This window comes from Neodiprion virginianus, chromosome 7 (assembly GCF_021901495.1).
Source record: "Neodiprion virginianus isolate iyNeoVirg1 chromosome 7, iyNeoVirg1.1, whole genome shotgun sequence".
Lineage (NCBI taxonomy): Eukaryota > Metazoa > Arthropoda > Insecta > Hymenoptera > Diprionidae > Neodiprion > Neodiprion virginianus.
In genome coordinates, this window is record NC_060883.1 from 5,079,421 (window position 1) to 5,098,999 (window position 19,579).

Below are 19,579 nucleotides of genomic sequence, written 5' to 3' on the forward strand. Positions count from 1 at the left end.
AGTTATTGACCCGTATCGGTTGTATCCTTAGTTCTGAAATGACCAAAAAATAAATTTGCAGCGTCTAACCCTCCAGCGATTGGTTCTGGTCGTCGAGAAATTCACAATATGTCCCGTCTATTTATGATTTTGGAAAATAGAAGGTTCAATGGGTTGGGTCTAAACGTGTCAATGACTGGTACACTTTAACCCGATCGTGTAAAACGTACGATATGGATCTATCGCAAAGTCGTGAAGTTGCGTGCCCAACGAAATGGCGAATCGTATGGTCTGATCAATTCTGAACATCTTCTTGCACTTTGTGTTACAGTGCAGCAGCAACGCGGTGAGATGCTTCGCCGGAGGACCAAGAAGAAGCAACGAGTCCCAGTGCCCGATGTTGCAGAAGGTGGATAAGCACACGTCGTCGGGAGCGGCGTCGATACCGATGGCGACAAAGTCGACGATAATTCGTAATCACTTGAACAGCACGTGCAGCGTGACAAATTCACCGCATCGTAAAAAGCTGCGATTCCAATTGGCCAAGGAGCGCAAGGCGAGCACGACCCTGGGGATAATAATGAGCGCTTTCATCGTCTGTTGGTTACCGTTTTTCGTCCTGGCTTTGGTCAGGCCGTTCCTAAACGAGTCCAACGCCATTCCAGCCGCGCTTTCGAGTCTCTTTCTATGGTTGGGCTACTGCAACAGCCTACTGAACCCAATAATTTACGCGACCCTCAACAGGGACTTCCGGAAACCGTTTAGGGAGATACTGTACTTCCGTTGCGGCAACCTGAACCACATGATGAGGGAGGAGTTTTACCAGAGCCAGTACGGTGACCCCGTTAATAATCACGTGACCAGAGCTTGCGACTTGGAGAGCGGAGGACGTTTGGAAAGCCACGGCGTCGAGGCGCTCGACGTAGCTTCCAATCCGGCAAACGAAAGCTTTCTATGATCCACGTGGAACGCTTTGTCGATATACGAGCTAAGTGATACCGCGAGAGTTAACAACGAGGATTAGCCGCGTGATTTTTTCTACCTAAAACACGTGGCGAACACCTCTCTCAAGGTCAGACGAATAACCCCGTTCTTTCCAAGACACTTGACGATGGTCCCTTTCGATGGACATGCCAAGGATATTGGGGATTCTGACTAGATACAAAAACGAACAAACAAGATGAAGAAAATGGTGAAGAAGAAGAGGAGTGGAAAAAAATTGTACGGAAATTGTGAAAAATGAAGGTATGCCGAACGGCTGTGATGTGCAGGCGGCTTGTCAATAAGAAGATGGATGACCGGCGCCGATGGCGCCGGAGAAAGATAAAAAAAAAAGTAAACCCATACATAGACTGGACGGTGTCGATGAGATATGATGAATGAAAAGAGAGAGAGAGAGGGAGGGAGGTGAAAGGGAGAGGACGCGTAAAAATACAAAATTCCACGCGAAAATGAGAGTATAAATCGCGATCGAAAGGTAGTTTACCATACGTGTTCTTTACAAATGTGCCGAGGCCTTGCGATTTCAGGCTCAGAAATTGGCTGCGTGAGATTTCTTTTCTCCCTAATAGTAAATTACAGGTACGTGAATATATACCGTGAAACTGCGAGTACCTACCTGGTGATAAGGGATTGATCGTACAACGTTACCCGGCATTACACGAAAATTACTCGACAGATCGATGCTGCTTACAACTGACGATAAAGGTAATGGAAAAGTAGCAAGAAAATGTGAAAGGTCGCGTTGGTTAGCGGACAATTGTTTTTATCCCACGAGGTTAAACAAGCCGTTTATCAAGTAAATGTTTACCTTGAATTTGACGTCACGTTACAGAGATGTATACAATATTGCAATTAGACATCTGGCATGGACTGGAAGCGCTCGAACCTGTAAGGGTTACAAGAATATACTTGTACATTGAAAAAATAATAATCGTCCACGATGTGAAACTGTATATTATATATCGGCTGGCGAGAAGCGACGCTGAGCAGATATCGAGTGTTCGCGTTTGTTAAACACCGGACAGAAATAAAAACAAATCGAACGATGATTAACAAAAAAAAAAAAAAAGAAAAGAAAAAGCAAAGAAACGGGAAACTATACCGACCTTCTCTCCTCCGTTGGAAAATTACGATACGACTCTGAACGCGGTTGGTGGGGAAAAAAAAAGAAAATTCCATTTCGAGATTTCTATGGAAAGAAACGCTGTTCGACGTGTCAATAAAGATTATATCCAACGTGCGTGACAAAATCGGCAGGCGGACTACGACGAAGGGTGAATGCCCGATGTACACCCAACCAAGTAGGGCCAAGTATTTCGATTCTTCGAAAAAAAGGGGAGGGGGGTGGGTAGAGGGATGGAAAAAAAAATACCCAATCATCTTGTCAACCGAGCACACACTGGAGCTACTTCGTCTCGTCGTGTCGTACGGCTCGACTGATCAAACATGACGAATTGCGTTCCAACTAAACAAACAGAATCGTTCCTCTTCTATTCACGTCTGCATTGGTATTTGCAAGAAATTTGTGATCCATGTTAAGCCTACTTGGCCGATAATTTTCAGTCCCAGTTTTCTTCTTTTTTTTTTTTTTTTGGTCAACGATGTAGAGTACTGGAAGAAAGATAAAGGGGAGTAATCGGTAATGAAGAGAGAGGAAGTGAGAGATCGTTTTAGTGATTGAAACATTTTTTTAAACCTATTTCCGGTAGCATTTTAAAAGTGAATTTTGAAACAGAGACTTTAGAGTGAATTGAAGTGTAGGGTACTAGTCAAAATACTTGTAGTTCTAGTTTTGTGATAAATTTTACGAATTACTTTTTATCGGTATGTCTAATCAATCAAAATATTTCTACGATCGCATACAAATCCATATACGAATTTGTTAGAAATTGGCCGGATGAGTCGTGAAATTTGGTGAGAAATACTATTATTTGAAAATCGATATACTTACGAAAAGTTGGTACGTTGATTGTTTAAAAAAAAAATAACCATTATTATAATACTGTTACTATCGTTATTACTATTTATTAAGTCTGTGTTACGCTTAAATTATTTAATATTCAAGAAAAATATTCTTTTTTTTTCGCAATCCACAACCAAAGAATTAACTCTGGAGTTAAAAATTAACGGTGTTGGTTATATTTATCATGTATGATATAATAATTATAATATATGCATATTATATTGTCGTATAGAAAGAATAACAAGGCTCTGAAACTAAGATTGATTTCAGTTTCGCGAGTAAATCTCTTGACGGATTATCCCTGCACGGTGAAAAACTTTGTTGAGAAACTTTTTTTTTTTTTTGTTTTTCCGTTCACCCCCTCCCTGGTTTACTCAATCTATCGTTTTTACAGAACTAGGCCATTAGTCCCATCCGTCAGAGTAGATTAGTGCCAAAATAATTGATCCAGCAGCGGTTCGTCAACAATTGAGTAATTGTTCATTCCCGTAGCGATTATTCACTTTTGACAATTCGCTAACAGTGCGAGTATCGCAAAGAGATCCAGAAACTAGTCAATGACGTGCGAATAGTTATGCATCAGGAGACTTGAAGTTGCGGTATATGCAAATTTTACAATTAATTTTCAAGTACCGTGCTTCGTTTGCAAATTCACACGGTTTTCGATCCGCTCAAACACATCCGAAAGAATTAAACCGGTGGTAGAGTTGAACCGGTTCACGTACAGTAATGGAAAGAGAAAAAGGAATCGTGTCGTTTCGACAATAACGAAACGATTCTCGTTATTTATAATCGCAGGAAATTAATATCCGTTGACTTACTCGCGGTTCTTATTACTTGCTTTTTCTTTCTTCTTCGCCATCTCTCGATTTATCTCGTGAAAGTTTTCGCTCCAATCTCGGAACGCGTCTTTAAGATAGCAGCTTTAAGGGACGGATAGACCGTAATCGATCCTGAAATTCGCCAAAGCAACAATCAAGTCCGGGACAATCATTCGATTGGCAAAATTGTCGGATCGGAAATTGGCAGTGAGACTTTATTCCTCACTCTTCGGTGTCTTACACTTGATCTATAAACGGTTTCAGCCGACAGTCCGTGCATAGAGAAGTGACCAAAAAATATATCGTCGAGGGTAACAAATCGCGAAACACATTACCTTATAAACAATCAAATAATAACCCGAATAATTACAGTTGTGGATAGATTGAACGGTGATAATAACAAGGAAGTTATCCCAGATTTGATTTCTTTTGTAACAGATTATAGTAGACTAAAAACTAAGCTACAAGTATTTGTTTTCAACTGCCATTAAACATTTTAAGGGGGTGAAACCACCGTCCAAAGTAAGGCATGTCGAACGGCGATTTGGCAGTTTTTTTTTCTTTCTTGTTTTACTTGAGAAAACTACATTTTTCATTTCTCGTTGTGGGAAAACTTTTTCAACTGTATTGGTTTAGAAATATTATGTCCTTGTGTGCGAAACTACCAAATCGTTTCTTGACATGCCTTACTTTGGAGAGTGTTTTTACCCCCTCAAAGTATTTAGTGGCAGACAAAAAAAAAAGACGTATCGCTTAGTTTTTAATCTACTGTGACGCGTTAGAAAAGAAATCAAATCTTAGAGATCGACCTGGGAAAACTTCCTTGTAAGTCCGTCGTGTTAAATTTGGGTTGTGTCTGATCTAAACGTGTATTCGTTTAATCGTAATCGTAAATAGAATTACCCCCGAGGTTATTTCCGGCTTAGCGAACCGTCCGATTGGTTGTTAAAACTCGAGAAGACAGTATCGCCTGCATTATTTGCAAATCAATTATTTTTTAACAACCTGTTTCCAATACACCGTTCAACAGTCCTTTTTTCCCTCACGAGAATCAGACGATCAATAATACGGACGTTGAATTTCTTACCGAATCAACTATTTTCGCATCGGATACCGTGCAACATGTGCTTGGGTCACTGTTTCATCGACTTTAACCCCATTTCGCCCAGTCCGCTTCTCCATTATCTGCAACCTGGTGTTTTTCATTCAGTTGCTTGCACGGTAACTTGCACGAAGTAGGCACGTAGATTCGTAACAAAGATCGAACGATCGATCGAACTTCCAGAGTCTCGTTTGGAAGGTGTAAGAGATTCTCTTTGGCGAGACGATTCTCGGATTATCACCCCACCCACCAAAGTTACCTACCATGTTCCCCCTTATATCCTGTTGCTCGCAGCTCATTGCGAGTCAACTCGGCAAATTAGTCCGTCACCAATGTTCCTTTCATCAAGTAGGCACACTGTACAGGCCATTCGGTTCCGCAGGTTGTGAGGTGAGCCAATTGCTACTAGGGATAAATTCCTTTCATGCTTTCACACTCGACTGATGATTAGCTGATCAGTGAGATGCTCTCGTTAAAGGTACACAGCCAAGATTGAGCGTTGTTAATTTCGACTCTCCCGGTCGGATGATCAAGAATGCAAATATTAATCAAGGCTGAAGACTGGTATCTGCATCCATTCGAATAAACAATTTTTCTCATTTTTCAATCTTGGATATCAGTCAAAGTTCCGTCGACCCGTTTGCTATTTTTCGTTGATGATCGATCCGCAATTCATACCGTAATTGTACAGGTGATATTCTTCTGCCGCTTAGATAGGTATCGAATTTATCCCAACTCAGTGTATGGCAATAAACGGATTGGCCGAAAGAGATCAAGTGCGTGGAATTAACAATGCTTTCGAGTACTTCCAGGGTGGTTTTTATTTAGATTGTTGATGAAATTTATCCACTCCACCCCCCCCAAATCAACTTCAACTAATTCAAACACAATTTTCTAATTTTTTTCAGATTTAGACCACAATTTTAAGATAGTCCGCTTTGTGGTCGAAGTTTCTTATGGAAATGAAATGGGAAAAACTTTTTTTTCTCAAAGTATATATTTTATTGTAAGAGTAATAATGTTCCGAAAAATCTGTAACTTCGAGGTCTTAGTAGGTATTAGTGCTGCTATCTGAAAAAAAATACACATCATCGTATCAGGCTATGTTCACGAATTGCACACCCTGGAATTTATGTTCTTTTTTTTTTTTTGTACTTAGAGGATATTTTTCCCATGTTATTTCCACAAGAAACTTCGATCACAAAGCCGACTATCTTAAAGTTGAGGTAAAAATAAGGACCATCCTAGTGTACGTCATAACTGCAGTGATTTGTTAACGACTGGATGGTCCGTCATCTGCCACAATTTAATGCGCATGCACGACAATTGCCAGGGTTACCAACCGCCGGGAATATAACTTCAAAAATTGTCACTGTTGTGCTCTAGATCGACAGGTGTAAAATTTTTTGAGGTTACGTTCGCGACGGTTGGTCACCCTGGCAAACAACTGCTTTTGAATTTCAGCGCGTGCGCGTTAAATTTTAGCAGACGACGGGCCATTCGGTCGTTAGAAGTTCATCCTGTATATTTACAGGTATACGCATCACCGAGTGTTATTTCCGTAAAGCCAATCGAACAGTTCCCGATCTCGTAGCTATGACAACGCAATCAAAATACTAGGTACCTGTTAATACTGCGCTACAAGGGAGCTTTGTAGTCTTAGAGTAAATGTCTAGAACGAATCAGTGTCGGATTTCAAGTGATTTATCTTCGGTTTGAGTAGGTACGATTATTTTTACGGCGTCGAAGAGTTTCGCAGCAAATTCGCATCGTCTGTGACAACGCCGTGCATTCTGTGATTTCGAATACTAACCGTGAGCATTTTCAAGCTTTATTCGTTGATTGTAAAATTCGGTGATATTTTTATCAGGAAATTTTTGCAACGCGTGTTGCTTATTTTGCAATACCGAATAACGCGACAATTACCGACTGACGAATGGCTCCTAATATCTACTTTTACTTTTATTTCTACTAAGGCGTATAACCCTGTGGTACCAAAATTGCATCCTCAACATTCTATCTGGTCTCGCCTTTGTGATTTGAAAGAAATCCGTGTGTTAGTTAAGTGTTAGGATTTGTCAAAACAGTGTAAATTTCCTGTAAATAAAAAGAAAAAAATTCTATTAAGTATATTACATTATTCACATTATATATAAAGTTAAAATGAAATCGAATCGGTTGAAATAGTTTGAAAACTTCTGTATCGTATTTGTTATACGATATTAGCTATAGTATTATAAATAGGTAATAATCAATTATGCTTAGTAAACTGCTTGTCAATTTAGTCTTTTTCTATAAACGGTATACGTGAGTAAACGCGAGTGAATGATAAATAGGCGAATCAATATATTACACGAGATGTGTAAACTTATGTAGTTAAAATTAGGGCATTTTTCGACCAATAATTGTGTACCCTGTATAAATTATTCTAGAAATAAATAAATGAAATCTTTGCATCATAAGATTGTCCTGATTATGGGATATTATACTTTTATCGATGACGTAGTTAATTCTCTAGAGCTGGCGTACATATATCTATACTATATTAGGGTGTTCTGAAAATGAAAAGTTTTTTTTTGTCTTCAAACTTTCATCAAAATTTTGATAGAATATCTCAAATTAAATATCTTAACCAAACGTGAGCTTTTAATATTGATATTTAGAAGTGCTTATTTTATTTCTTTCATTTCCCATTTAAATAATACGTGAAAAAAGAAAATCGGCAAGCTTCTGAATTTTTTTTCTCTCTCAAACAGCTTTACTCATAAACCATCTAAATACACATTCTTGTAGCAAATTTTACGCTCTATTAAAAAATATAGAGATAGAATTTTCCTAACTCTAACTAATTAACAGATATTTAAGACGACTCAATGTTCATAGGCGAATATCTCTTAAATCGATTAAAGTCAGAAAAATTCTATCTCGGTACTTTTTTATACAGTGTAAAATTTTCTATAAGAATCTATATTTAAATAGTTTGCGAGTCAAGCAGTTTACATAAAAAAAAAATTCTAAAATTTCCCTAAAGTTTCTTGAATGAAATACGAAAAAAATAAAATAGGAACCTCCAAATATCAATATTAAGAGGTCATATTTGTACGAGATATTCTACTTGAGACGTTCTACCGGAATTTTGGTGCCCGTTTGGAAAAAGAAAATTGTTTTTTTTCTTTTTCTATATATATATATAGTGTACACGTATAAAATATATAAATCATTCCTCAAAAGACAATCATTTCGACACTCGTTTTAGTAGTTATTGCATAGTTACATTCCAACAACTTATTAAGCTTGCTGGATACAAGTCGATAGAATTTTAACGCTATTACGATAATAATAGAAACGGTGGTTATAATAACAATAACAATAATAATAATAATAATAATAATAATAATAATAATAATAATAATAATAACAATATTAATAATAATAATAATAATAATAACAATAATCGACAAAAAAAAAAAAATAATAAAACGGCATTTGAGAGGCATTTTTGCTATACATAAGTACTATTGCATACGGAGTATATTGTATAATAACAACACCTTGGCCATCCGGTAAGTTATTGTATTCTGCTGACAATGAGGCGCAATTTCTTCTCGTAGAGAGGCTTGCCTGGGTATTATTATCGTTGCGCGTGCATGATTTACAACTTCGCATCCAACGCTGGGACGACGGTGTTCTCATAGCTGATTATACGATCCTGATGGGGTTGCGGGTGAGAATCCCTGAGAGATGGAGGAATTTCTACGATGCAAAGTTAGCTGAATCGCGGCTTTTGGCATCGTTGAAACTTCAAAGTCTCAAAATTCGAGCCTAATTTAAAACAATTTACGTTTTGTCACCTCGTTCATTACGATTTGTTGACATTAATTGGGTCAAACTTTTCACATTTGGATTGTACGGAAACAAATTAACGACACCCGAAAATAATACACGTCTCGATTAAACATTGTTTTTCATTATTCTAATTTTTACAATTACCTTAGCTCGCCTTATCGTTCGGATTCCGAGGGTGGTGGTTGAAAAAAAAAAATAATAATAAAAAAAAATGAAAAAAAAAACGAAGACAAATTGTAACGGATATTCCACCCTCAGGCAGCGAAAAAGTTGTTGGGATCACTTTAGTATTCATATAGACTTTGGTTACCAATTTTATTTTATTTTGTACTGTATAATAAGCAGAAGTTACTGAACAAAGTTTGAACAGAACTCTTTGTTATTGGCGAATAAACGCTTCGGTTGTATTTGCGTTGTTACAAATTGGATGAATTCTGTTTTAATCTCGTTTAATAATGATAAATTCGGCATGATTTTCATGTCACTTATTACGTATACCTTTTCTCAGATTCTGTTGTAAATTGGCACGAAATTCCGTATTCTGTGCATAACCGCAAAATTTTACAAGATCTTTCAAAAGAAAATTTAAGGAAAGAATTAAAGGGATGCAAGAGTCGTTTTTTTCAATATAATTTTAGAAACACTGAGAGCGCACAAATAACAGTGTTCCAGTTTGGTTTTTTCTGAAACGTTTTGTCGACAATAGCCGATATATAATTTTGCAAATTCATTGGCTTGCTTTTTACAACCGAAATCAGCTTCTTCTTCGTTCAAATTCCTGCATATATTGCAATATTTTCTCACATATATTCAAAATCGAAACTTTGTTAATCAGGTTCAGTTATAGCTTTTTTAAACGAAGGAACGTCTTCCATGTTTTTTCAAGGATGTCACGCAGCTCAAATACATATTCATAGCAAACGAGCATTCAATCATTATATACATACAATACTGTAAATTTATGTTAGTCAATTTGATGAAATAATTGCACCGAACGTCTGGACTATTAAAAAATTTCACGTCATGTGAATAATTTTTTTTTTCTTTTAATTTATGACACGGCCTTTGATAATCCCAATCTCTGTTTACCTGTATAATATATACTTGATCAACTCGTGAGGAGGAGCTCATAAATTCAATTTTTATTCAAGTTTGTAGAATATTCTCCGAAAAAATCGTTGAGAAATACATTAACAGATTTCTTTACAACCCATATTATACGATTTGACCTTGCTTTCGAAAAGTACTGTAAGTAAAAGAAATGTACAACGAGCATAAATACCCGTTCGTTCATAATTTCCCTCTATGGATTTTAGGTAGTTTTGAGCATCGTAATTAACGAAAATCCGTGTTAGCTTGCAACGTGATTCTAGGTCTTATACGTAGAAAATGACACCTATTACCTATCCTAGCCAAAAGGTAAGAGATCTTTTTTTATTCAAGTTACGAAGCGAGAGAAAAATCGTTCCCTACAGTTTGAACCGAATTAAAATGCTGCGTTATGTAATTGTTATGGGAAAATTTTATGGGAATGTGCAAAGGAAAGTTTAACTTTTTATTTCTTTGTTTTTTTTTTTTTGCCTCTTTTTCTTTACAATGATCGATGCTAGTAAAAATAACCAAAAAAAAAAAAAAAACAATTTCAAGTCGGTTTAGTTGGTACCACAATTATTGACCCGCGGTACAATTATTACTCGAATGGAAATAATTGTTTATCTGTAACTGACAGTGAGAGAGGCTATCTTATTTGGGAAGATGAAATTCAATGTTAATTAATTAATTATCCTATAAAAATTGTATTTAAGGACTATTTATTTTCATAGAAGCTATTAGATATTAACGATTACTGTATATAGTATAATAATAATAATAATAATAATAATAATAATATTAATAATAGTAAGGTCAGACATGAACAATATCTTGACTCGAGTTGTAATCGAATATAAGCCATGTATAAAAGTGGCTTTTACAGGTGAGATCGTCAAAAATGCCCTAGCTTCCAAATAAGAAATACGTATCTCTGTATATCAGTATGATGAAAATAAAAATGGACATCGAACGTCTAGCCAATTCTAAATTTATCTACCGTTCACTACTCGGCATTCCTTCAAATCCTTGAATATCCTGTGATCGGTAAAGAAACCAACTAGCATTAATAAATGCTTTTAAATTCCTGCCAACATTTTTTTTTTTTACATTGTTATGTAAACCTGGTGGTGATATTTTCGTCTTGCTTTTAGCAGAATATTGTAAACGAAGTTCTTCACGGTCGTTGTCTTGAAAAAAAAAAAAAAAGAAAAGTAATTGAAACATTGGGAAGTATATCCTTCCCGATGATAGATATTGATTTACACGCTGGTAGTTGACTGAAAATTTTTACTACCGATTTTATCACGTTGTCAGGATTATATTTACACCGAATAAATCTTTCGGCAGAATCATTAATCGGTGTTTGGGTACCGGCCAATAAGTGCCACATTTTTTTTTATTTATTTTTTGTTTTCTTCACGAGCCGACCAGAGATAACACTTAGTACGAAATTGTGATGAATTATTCGAGCGTTCTCGGGTAAGTGCATTTCATATTTTTATTTCGCTACGAGACTTGTCAAGATTCAAGACCGACGCGGCAAAATTTCGATCGTTAGTTGCTCGACAAATGATCCTGAAAAGCCCTGCATAGAGTTTTTGGACTAGATTCAATCGAATTGCAATTTTTGAAATCTGATTTTAACAATAAAAACCCTAGAATACCGTCTTGTTATAAATGTTGGCTCAGCACAATAGCGTGTGACTCAAAGGGTTAAGGCGAATGACGCGGCTAACTTGGCCAGCAGCGACGATTATTTAAATAGATCGTCGACCAGAGTTGAAAAATTATCATCGACAGCGAATTCTGCACGAGTAGAATAACCGGAGGTAGAAATTAACAGCGGTGGCAGTGGATCCATTTTTCTGAACCTTTGACATGTTGTACGTTATATACGACAAAGGATACGTGACTGGCTGTAAGGAATTTACGAGACCCAGAGGCATGTAATTCAGACATTAATTGTAGCGCAGTGACACAGCCCCGAAATTTCCTCGTTAAGCATTTAGTAGGATAATAAATTGTATACGTATATTATAATTTCAAGTTTATCATTTGCGAAGAAAAGAAGAATGAGAAAGTCTAGCCTCGTTTGTTCCCACCTCAAGGCCCATGACAGACACTCTGATAAATCTTTTCCTGCAAGAATTTAAATCAACTTCTTTGCACGATTTCACCGACAATGCGTTGGGTCGGTAATATTTGAATGATACTTTGTAACGTGCGTGCATTGACGATATTTATTACAGTTTTATCGCAAAATCGAGGAAAATAATGGTGATACCATTAGCTTCTTGAGTGATTGAAATTTCTTCGTACCAAAATCTTTTCAGAACTTCACCAACTTCCGATGGCAGACTTTGATCGATCCCTGTGTTTGATGGACGTGAAAATTCAGTCTTCCAATAGTTCATAAATAATCTGAAAGAATTATGTCACCGTGATACGAAATCTCATATTTTTTTTTATTAAAATATACTTTCACAATTTGCGTGGCTATGTGAAATTAATATTGTACGGTTTCAATTGTGACTTCAGTTTTCATGCTTAGAAACCATTTTGTGAAATATCACGATGAGAAGAAAATATAAATAAATGGTTCAATCTTTGCAGCTTAAGAGCAGCTGCAATTGTTAGTCAGAATAACGAAAATTTACCGACCTTGTGAACTTATTTAAACATCGTATAATTTTTTGCAAACACATTGATTATGACGGCGGTGAATTGCCGTCGGTTTGAAATTCCGATTGCTGTTTTATACGGTACAAAGAGCAATTTTCACTGTTGGTTTATACAATTCGACATCCCTCCGGTGTTTTATTGATAATGACAAAGACAATATCTGCTATGTGCGTGTGTTGTATAGGACATGCGTAACCCGACAAGCATTTCACAATCCGATTATTCACGCTCAGGCTAATGTGAATCGATTCGCTTGGATTTACGTTACTTTCACGGAAGGTTTAACGGTCGGCGTAGGAGTAATTTCATTTCGGTTTTCCCTTGATACACTTGAACTTTGATCAAATAACGCATGAAAAAGTTAATCCCTGATACGCGGAAAAACGAGTTAGAGTAATTAAATTGACGAAATACTCTGAACGACCATTTTTAGCTAACAAAAATCGTTACCGTTTTATCTGTCAATATTATAAATAACAAATGTATAGTGACAATAGAACGGAAGACTGTTATTCCCTAATTTTCGCCTAGAATAATTCAAACAGTCTATTAGAAAATATCCTCTCATTAATTGGAACACATAAATTATAAAATATGATTTACAATCCGAATCAATAAGTGTACCCAGTCTAATTGTGAGAACGAATTGGGCAATGGTAAAAAAAGTGAATTTAATTTTCTCGCTTTAACCAAGTAACGAATACTTTCAAATGAATTTCTTTCCTCGCAATTTCCGTCAGTCTGAGACGCGCGATGTATACAAGTAATGTATAGATCCGCTTTCCAGGATAGGCACCTGCTTCTTCTTTATGCATATTTGATCCGTCTGCACATTTCCGAATAATAATGGTCGGTTCTTGGCAAGAACGAAGCGTCGATAAAATATACAATACCTGTGGAATCGTAAATCATTCGTAGAGCTAGACGCCACCCTAACGTAACCATTCTTCAGCTCAGAGTTTGGAATCGATGGATGGAGTGTGCGGAAAAAATGGAAAAAGGAAACCGAGCGGATTTGTGACGCGTGTTGACGATTACCGCTGTTCATCGACTTTGGTGACGCAAGAAGAGTATTGGTTTCGGTCAAAAATCACTTTTTTCGAATTTCAACGAATCTTTACGTCTTCAAACCTCTAGAATCCGAAGAATAAGTTTTTAGAAAAATTTCGGCTTAGATGTTGGACTGTCGGTCTGTACGACAAACTCTCCGTGCTCGCAACAAAGAAATGACGGATTGACTTTTTTTTTTCTTTGGAAAAAACAAGTTTTATCGGGACCTAAACGTATTACATACCTGATTTATTTGGCAGGAGGAAGCAAGTTTCATTCGATAATATTCAAATTCATTCGAATAGGTAAAGTTTTATTCGAGCGAATAAGTTTTATAATAAATTTGTAATAAATTCAAGACTTTTCCTGGATGAGAAGCAGGAAAAAATCTTGGATTTTCTTGAGTGAGTCAATTCGTAACTAATCTGGAACTATGGTTAGATAAATCTGCTTGTAATTAAAGTTTTGAGAAATTCAGGTGAATGAACTTAATCTAATAATATTTTCTGTGAGGGGTGATTATCGGTTTCCCTTCCATAGTTCGTATTTCACGTTTGAACATGGCACGTGAATACTGCAGAAATTATCGCAAATGATTTTGCGATAAATCTGCGAATGGCGCAAAATGAGAATGAATTAAAAAGCAGTGTTTTTTGAAAACATTTCAAATATGCCGTGTTTTCTCATACGGAATATCTTCATTCGGAGGGGATGAGAATATCACGCGTGAATGTAGCACATCCATGGACTTACGATAAGATGCAATCCTTCTCATATCCATAAATCCCAGCCTGTCATCTTATCTGATCACACGTGTATGTGCTTTGTCAACTTGAGTTTCTCAAGTAAGACTTTCTCGGAGAGGTTAGCTAAGAAATAAACAAAAACTTTCTCGTACTAGATTGGCACTCTCAGCAGCTCAAGAGATTTGCACTTCAGGAGAAGAGGAATCGAACTTGACTTCCTGAAATATTCGCGCCAACTGAACCATTATTTTCATGCAGACACACTTGGCGTGAAAACAATGTACACGTATCGTTTTCTAAAGTGGATATACATACGTTCACGAAAAATACGTAAGTTTGGATGTGTTGGTTCTGATATGTGTGAGAAGTAGTAATGAAGTATGTTTCTCAGCCTTCTCAAGGAAAGATGTGTGATTGGTCAACCAAAGATTGATACGTACTAAATAATAAAAAGCTAAACGACACAAGAAAGTATTTGGGAAAGCTCAGAAATCGTTGTTGTTATACTTACCATTGTACTTATCATCAAATCCTGTAGATGATATTTTACTTTTGCATCACTGACTTTGAAACAATGTATAGTATTATTTGATGAGTATCAGATGAAAATAGTAGAGTACTTTTGAAATGTCCTACCATTTCCGAACACCTCCAACCATCCTATTTACCTATATTACTAGATTAGCTATTATATGAAAAGAGAAGAATTATTCACTTCGAAATGGGATTCTATTCGACGCGCGCTCGATGTATTCCATAACATTAGTATTCCTAATTATTTCAACAACTTTTCATTTGCTCTCTCGATCTTGAATTTTCGTAGGCATATAACCAAAACGCTGTTCTAGCTAGTCGAGAGTGAAGTATCTACGTTGGGTAGAGAAGCAAAATTGTTTTTCGAAAAGTATTCGGATGGAAAAAAATTCAGAGTAACTGTAATACATCACGGATGCGCTAATTTTGAACGAGATGAAATGGATGCTTCGTATATGAGATAGTATTTAACGCTGCGTAGTGATTTAAAGACCTAAAAAGGTGATAGGAGGAGAAAGAACGAAGCTTCTTAACACTTCGAGTGTATTTTAACACACATTTGAAAGATACTAGCAAAATTTTTCATCATCCAACTGTCGCAGAACGGCAGCGTTATCGGCTGACCCGTTAAGTAAAGGATATATCTTCAGTCAACGGCTGACCATCGAAGGGCCTGGCCGCTTGAGTCTGGAATCGGCAGGACAGATAAGGTGTGTATTTCTTGTATGAAATGTGAACACTAGAATCATTATACATCATATCATATCATCATTCATCATACATCATACATCGTACATCATACATCATACATCATACATCATACATCATCATACCTAGTATTACAGTTCAAAACCAAAGTTTGAATTTTCGGATGTTCGGAAAGTGACGTCACCAATCTGAAATCGGCTAGCCGAGTTCCTCAGTCTGGTAACAACCGCGCAGTAGAGCGGACGGTTGAGAGTCGCGCTCCGCAAACTTCGAGTACCGGGTTCTCAACCTCCCGGATCCCGAGCTTCGGGTCCGCTACGCGGTGAAACTCGACTTCCAGGATAAGCGCTCCGTGGTTCCTGGTTCACGTTTACAATAAATTATTTCAATTCGTTTTTCGCGCAAGCTGAAATTCAGTAGCTGTCAGTCCGCTAATAAAATTTCTCGACTTCCAGGATAAGCGCTCCGTGGTTCCTGGTTCACGTTTACAATAAATTATTTCAATTCGTTTTTCGCGCAAGCTGAAATTCAGTAGCTGTCAGTCCGCTAATAAGATTTCTCGACTTCCAGGATAAGCGCTCCGTAATTCCTGGTTCACGTTTACAATAAATTATTTCAATTCGTTTTTCGCGCAAGCTGAAATTCAGTAGCTGTCGGTCCGCTAATGAAATTTCTCGACTTCCAGGATAAGGGCTCCGTGGTTCCTGGTTCACGTTTACAATAAATTATTTCAATTCGTTTTTCGCGCAAGCTGAAATTCAGTAGCTGTCAGTCCGCTAATAAAATTTCTCGACTTCCAGGATAAGCGCTCCGTGGTTCCTGGTTCACGTTTACAATAAATTATTTCAATTCGTTTTTCGCGCAAGCTGAAATTCAGTAGCTGTCAGTCCGCTAATAAGATTTCTCGACTTCCAGGATAAGCGCTCCGTAATTCCTGGTTCACGTTTACAATAAATTATTTCAATTCGTTTTTCGCGCAAGCTGAAATTCAGTAGCTGTCGGTCCGCTAATGAAATTTCTCGACTTCCAGGATAAGGGCTCCGTGGTTCCTGGTTCACGTTTACAATAAATTATTTCAATTCGTTTTTCGCGCAAGCTGAAATTCAGTAGCTGTCAGTCCGCTAATAAAATTTCTCGACTTCCAGGATAAGCGCTCCGTGGTTCCTGGTTCACGTTTACAATAAATTATTTCAATTCGTTTTTCGCGCAAGCTGAAATTCAGTAGCTGTCGGTCCGCTAATGAAATTTCTCGACTTCCAGGATAAGGGCTCCGTGGTTCCTGGTTCACGTTTACAATAAATTATTTCAATTCGTTTTTCGCGCAAGCTGAAATTCAGTAGCTGTCAGTCCGCTAATAAAATTTCTCGACTTCCAGGATAAGCGCTCCGTGGTTCCTGGTTCACGTTTACAATAAATTATTTCAATTCGTTTTTCGCGCAAGCTGAAATTCAGTAGCTGTCGGTCCGCTAATGAAATTTCTCGACTTCCAGGATAAGGGCTCCGTGGTTCCTGGTTCACGTTTACAATAAATTATTTCAATTCGTTTTTCGCGCAAGCTGAAATTCAGTAGCTGTCGGTCCGCTAATAAAATTTCTCGACTTCCAGGATAAGGGCTCCGTGGTTCCTGGTTCACGTTTACAATAAATTATTTCAATTCGTTTTTCGCGCAAGCTGAAATTCAGTAGCTGTCGGTCCGCTAATGAAATTTCTCGACTTCCAGGATAAGGGCTCCGTGGTTCCTGGTTCACGTTTACAATAAATTATTTCAATTCGTTTTTCGCGCAAGCTGAAATTCAGTAGCTGTCGGTCCGCTAATGAAATTTCTCGACTTCCAGGATAAGGGCTCCGTGGTTCCTGGTTCACGTTTACAATAAATTATTTCAATTCGTTTTTCGCGCAAGCTGAAATTCAGTAGCTGTCGGTCCGCTAATAAAATTTCTCGACTTCCAGGATAAGCGCTCCGTGGTTCCTGGTTCACGTTTACAATAAATTATTTCAATTCGTTTTTCGCGCAAGCTGAAATTCAGTAGCTGTCAGTCCGCTAATAAAATTTCTCGACTTCCAGGATAAGGGCTCCGTGGTTCCTGGTTCACGTTTACAATAAATTATTTCAATTCGTTTTTCGCGCAAGCTGAAATTCAGTAGCTGTCGGTCCGCTAATGAAATTTCTCGACTTCCAGGATAAGCGCTCCGTAATTCCTGGTTCACGTTTACAATAAATTATTTCAATTCGTTTTTCGCGCAAGCTGAAATTCAGTAGCTGTCGGTCCGCTAATAAAATTTCTCGACTTCCAGGATAAGCGCTCCGTGGTTCCTGGTTCACGTTTACAATAAATTATTTCAATTCGTTTTTCGCGCAAGCTGAAATTCAGTAGCTGTCAGTCCGCTAATAAAATTTCTCGACTTCCAGGATAAGCGCTCCGTGGTTCCTGGTTCACGTTTACAATAAATTATTTCAATTCGTTTTTCGCGCAAGCTGAAATTCAGTAGCTGTCGGTCCGCTAATGAAATTTCTCGACTTCCAGGATAAGGGCTCCGTGGTTCCTGGTTCACGTTTACAATAAATTATTTCAATTCGTTTTTCGCGCAAGCTGAAATTCAGTAGCTGTCAGTCCGCTAATAAAATTTCTCGACTTCCAGGATAAGCGCTCCGTGGTTCCTGGTTCACGTTTACAATAAATTATTTCAATTCGTTTTTCGCGCAAGCTGAAATTCAGTAGCTGTCGGTCCGCTAATGAAATTTCTCGACTTCCAGGATAAGGGCTCCGTGGTTCCTGGTTCACGTTTACAATAAATTATTTCAATTCGTTTTTCGCGCAAGCTGAAATTCAGTAGCTGTCGGTCCGCTAATAAAATTTCTCGACTTCCAGGATAAGGGCTCCGTGGTTCCTGGTTCACGTTTACAATAAATTATTTCAATTCGTTTTTCGCGCAAGCTGAAATTCAGTAGCTGTCGGTCCGCTAATGAAATTTCTCGACTTCCAGGATAAGGGCTCCGTGGTTCCTGGTTCACGTTTACAATAAATTATTTCAATTCGTTTTTCGCGCAAGCTGAAATTCAGTAGCTGTCGGTCCGCTAATGAAATTTCTCGACTTCCAGGATAAGGGCTCCGTGGTTCCTGGTTCACGTTTACAATAAATTATTTCAATTCGTTTTTCGCGCAAGCTGAAATTCAGTAGCTGTCAGTCCGCTAATAAAATTTCTCGACTTCCAGGATAAGCGCTCCGTGGTTCCTGGTTCACGTTTACAATAAATTATTTCAATTCGTTTTTCGCGCAAGCTGAAATTCAGTAGCTGTCGGTCCGCTAATAAAATTTCTCGACTTCCAGGATAAGGGCTCCGTGGTTCCTGGTTCACGTTTACAATAAATTATTTCAATTCGTTTTTCGCGCAAGCTGAAATTCAGTAGCTGTCGGTCCGCTAATGAAATTTCTCGACTTCCAGGATAAGGGCTCCGTGGTTCCTGGTTCACGTTTACAATAAATTATTTCAATTCGTTTTTCGCGCAAGCTGAAATTCAGTAGCTGTCAGTCCGCTAATAAAATTTCTCGACTTCCAGGATAAGCGCTCCGTGGTTCCTGGTTCACGTTTACAATAAATTATTTCAATTCGTTTTTCGCGCAAGCTGAAATTCAGTAGCTGTCGGTCCGCTAATGAAATTTCTCGACTTCCAGGATAAGCGCTCCGTGGTTCCTGGTTCACGTTTACAATAAATTATTTCAATTCGTTTTTCGCGCAACCCCAAATTCGGTAGCTGTCAGTACGCTAATAAAATTTCTGTAACTTTACAATCTTCTCATAATCTTTCTGGTAGATAATATCGATAAAAAAATTATATCAAACCTTAAACATTATTTTTGATTTGTTCTCATGCAGGTATAACTCGAGGTGGTTGGCGGTGGTCGGAGGTGGACGAGGAGGAGGACGAGGAGGACGAAGATTTGTGCTGGGTGAGTAAAACACTTTTATAATATTTGATGGCAATTGTAATTATATTTCATCTGAAATATTACAAACTTGTCACGTTTACAATAAATTATTTCAATTCATTTT

General features: G+C 37.6%; 1 protein-coding gene across 3 annotated transcripts in view; it reads left to right on the forward strand.

Moving 5' to 3' along the window:
- The window catches only part of LOC124309414 (5-hydroxytryptamine receptor 1-like), a 100,570-nt gene extending 89,789 nt beyond the window's left edge, over positions 1-10,781 (forward strand). For all 3 annotated transcript variants that reach the window (XM_046773068.1, XM_046773070.1, XM_046773069.1), the window contains exon 7: positions 311-10,781. In XM_046773068.1, the coding sequence (XP_046629024.1) occupies positions 311-937 (627 nt within the window). In that variant the 3' untranslated portion in view covers positions 938-10,781. The remainder of the gene's footprint in view (positions 1-310) is intronic.
- Positions 10,782-19,579: the final 8,798 nt, after the last annotated feature.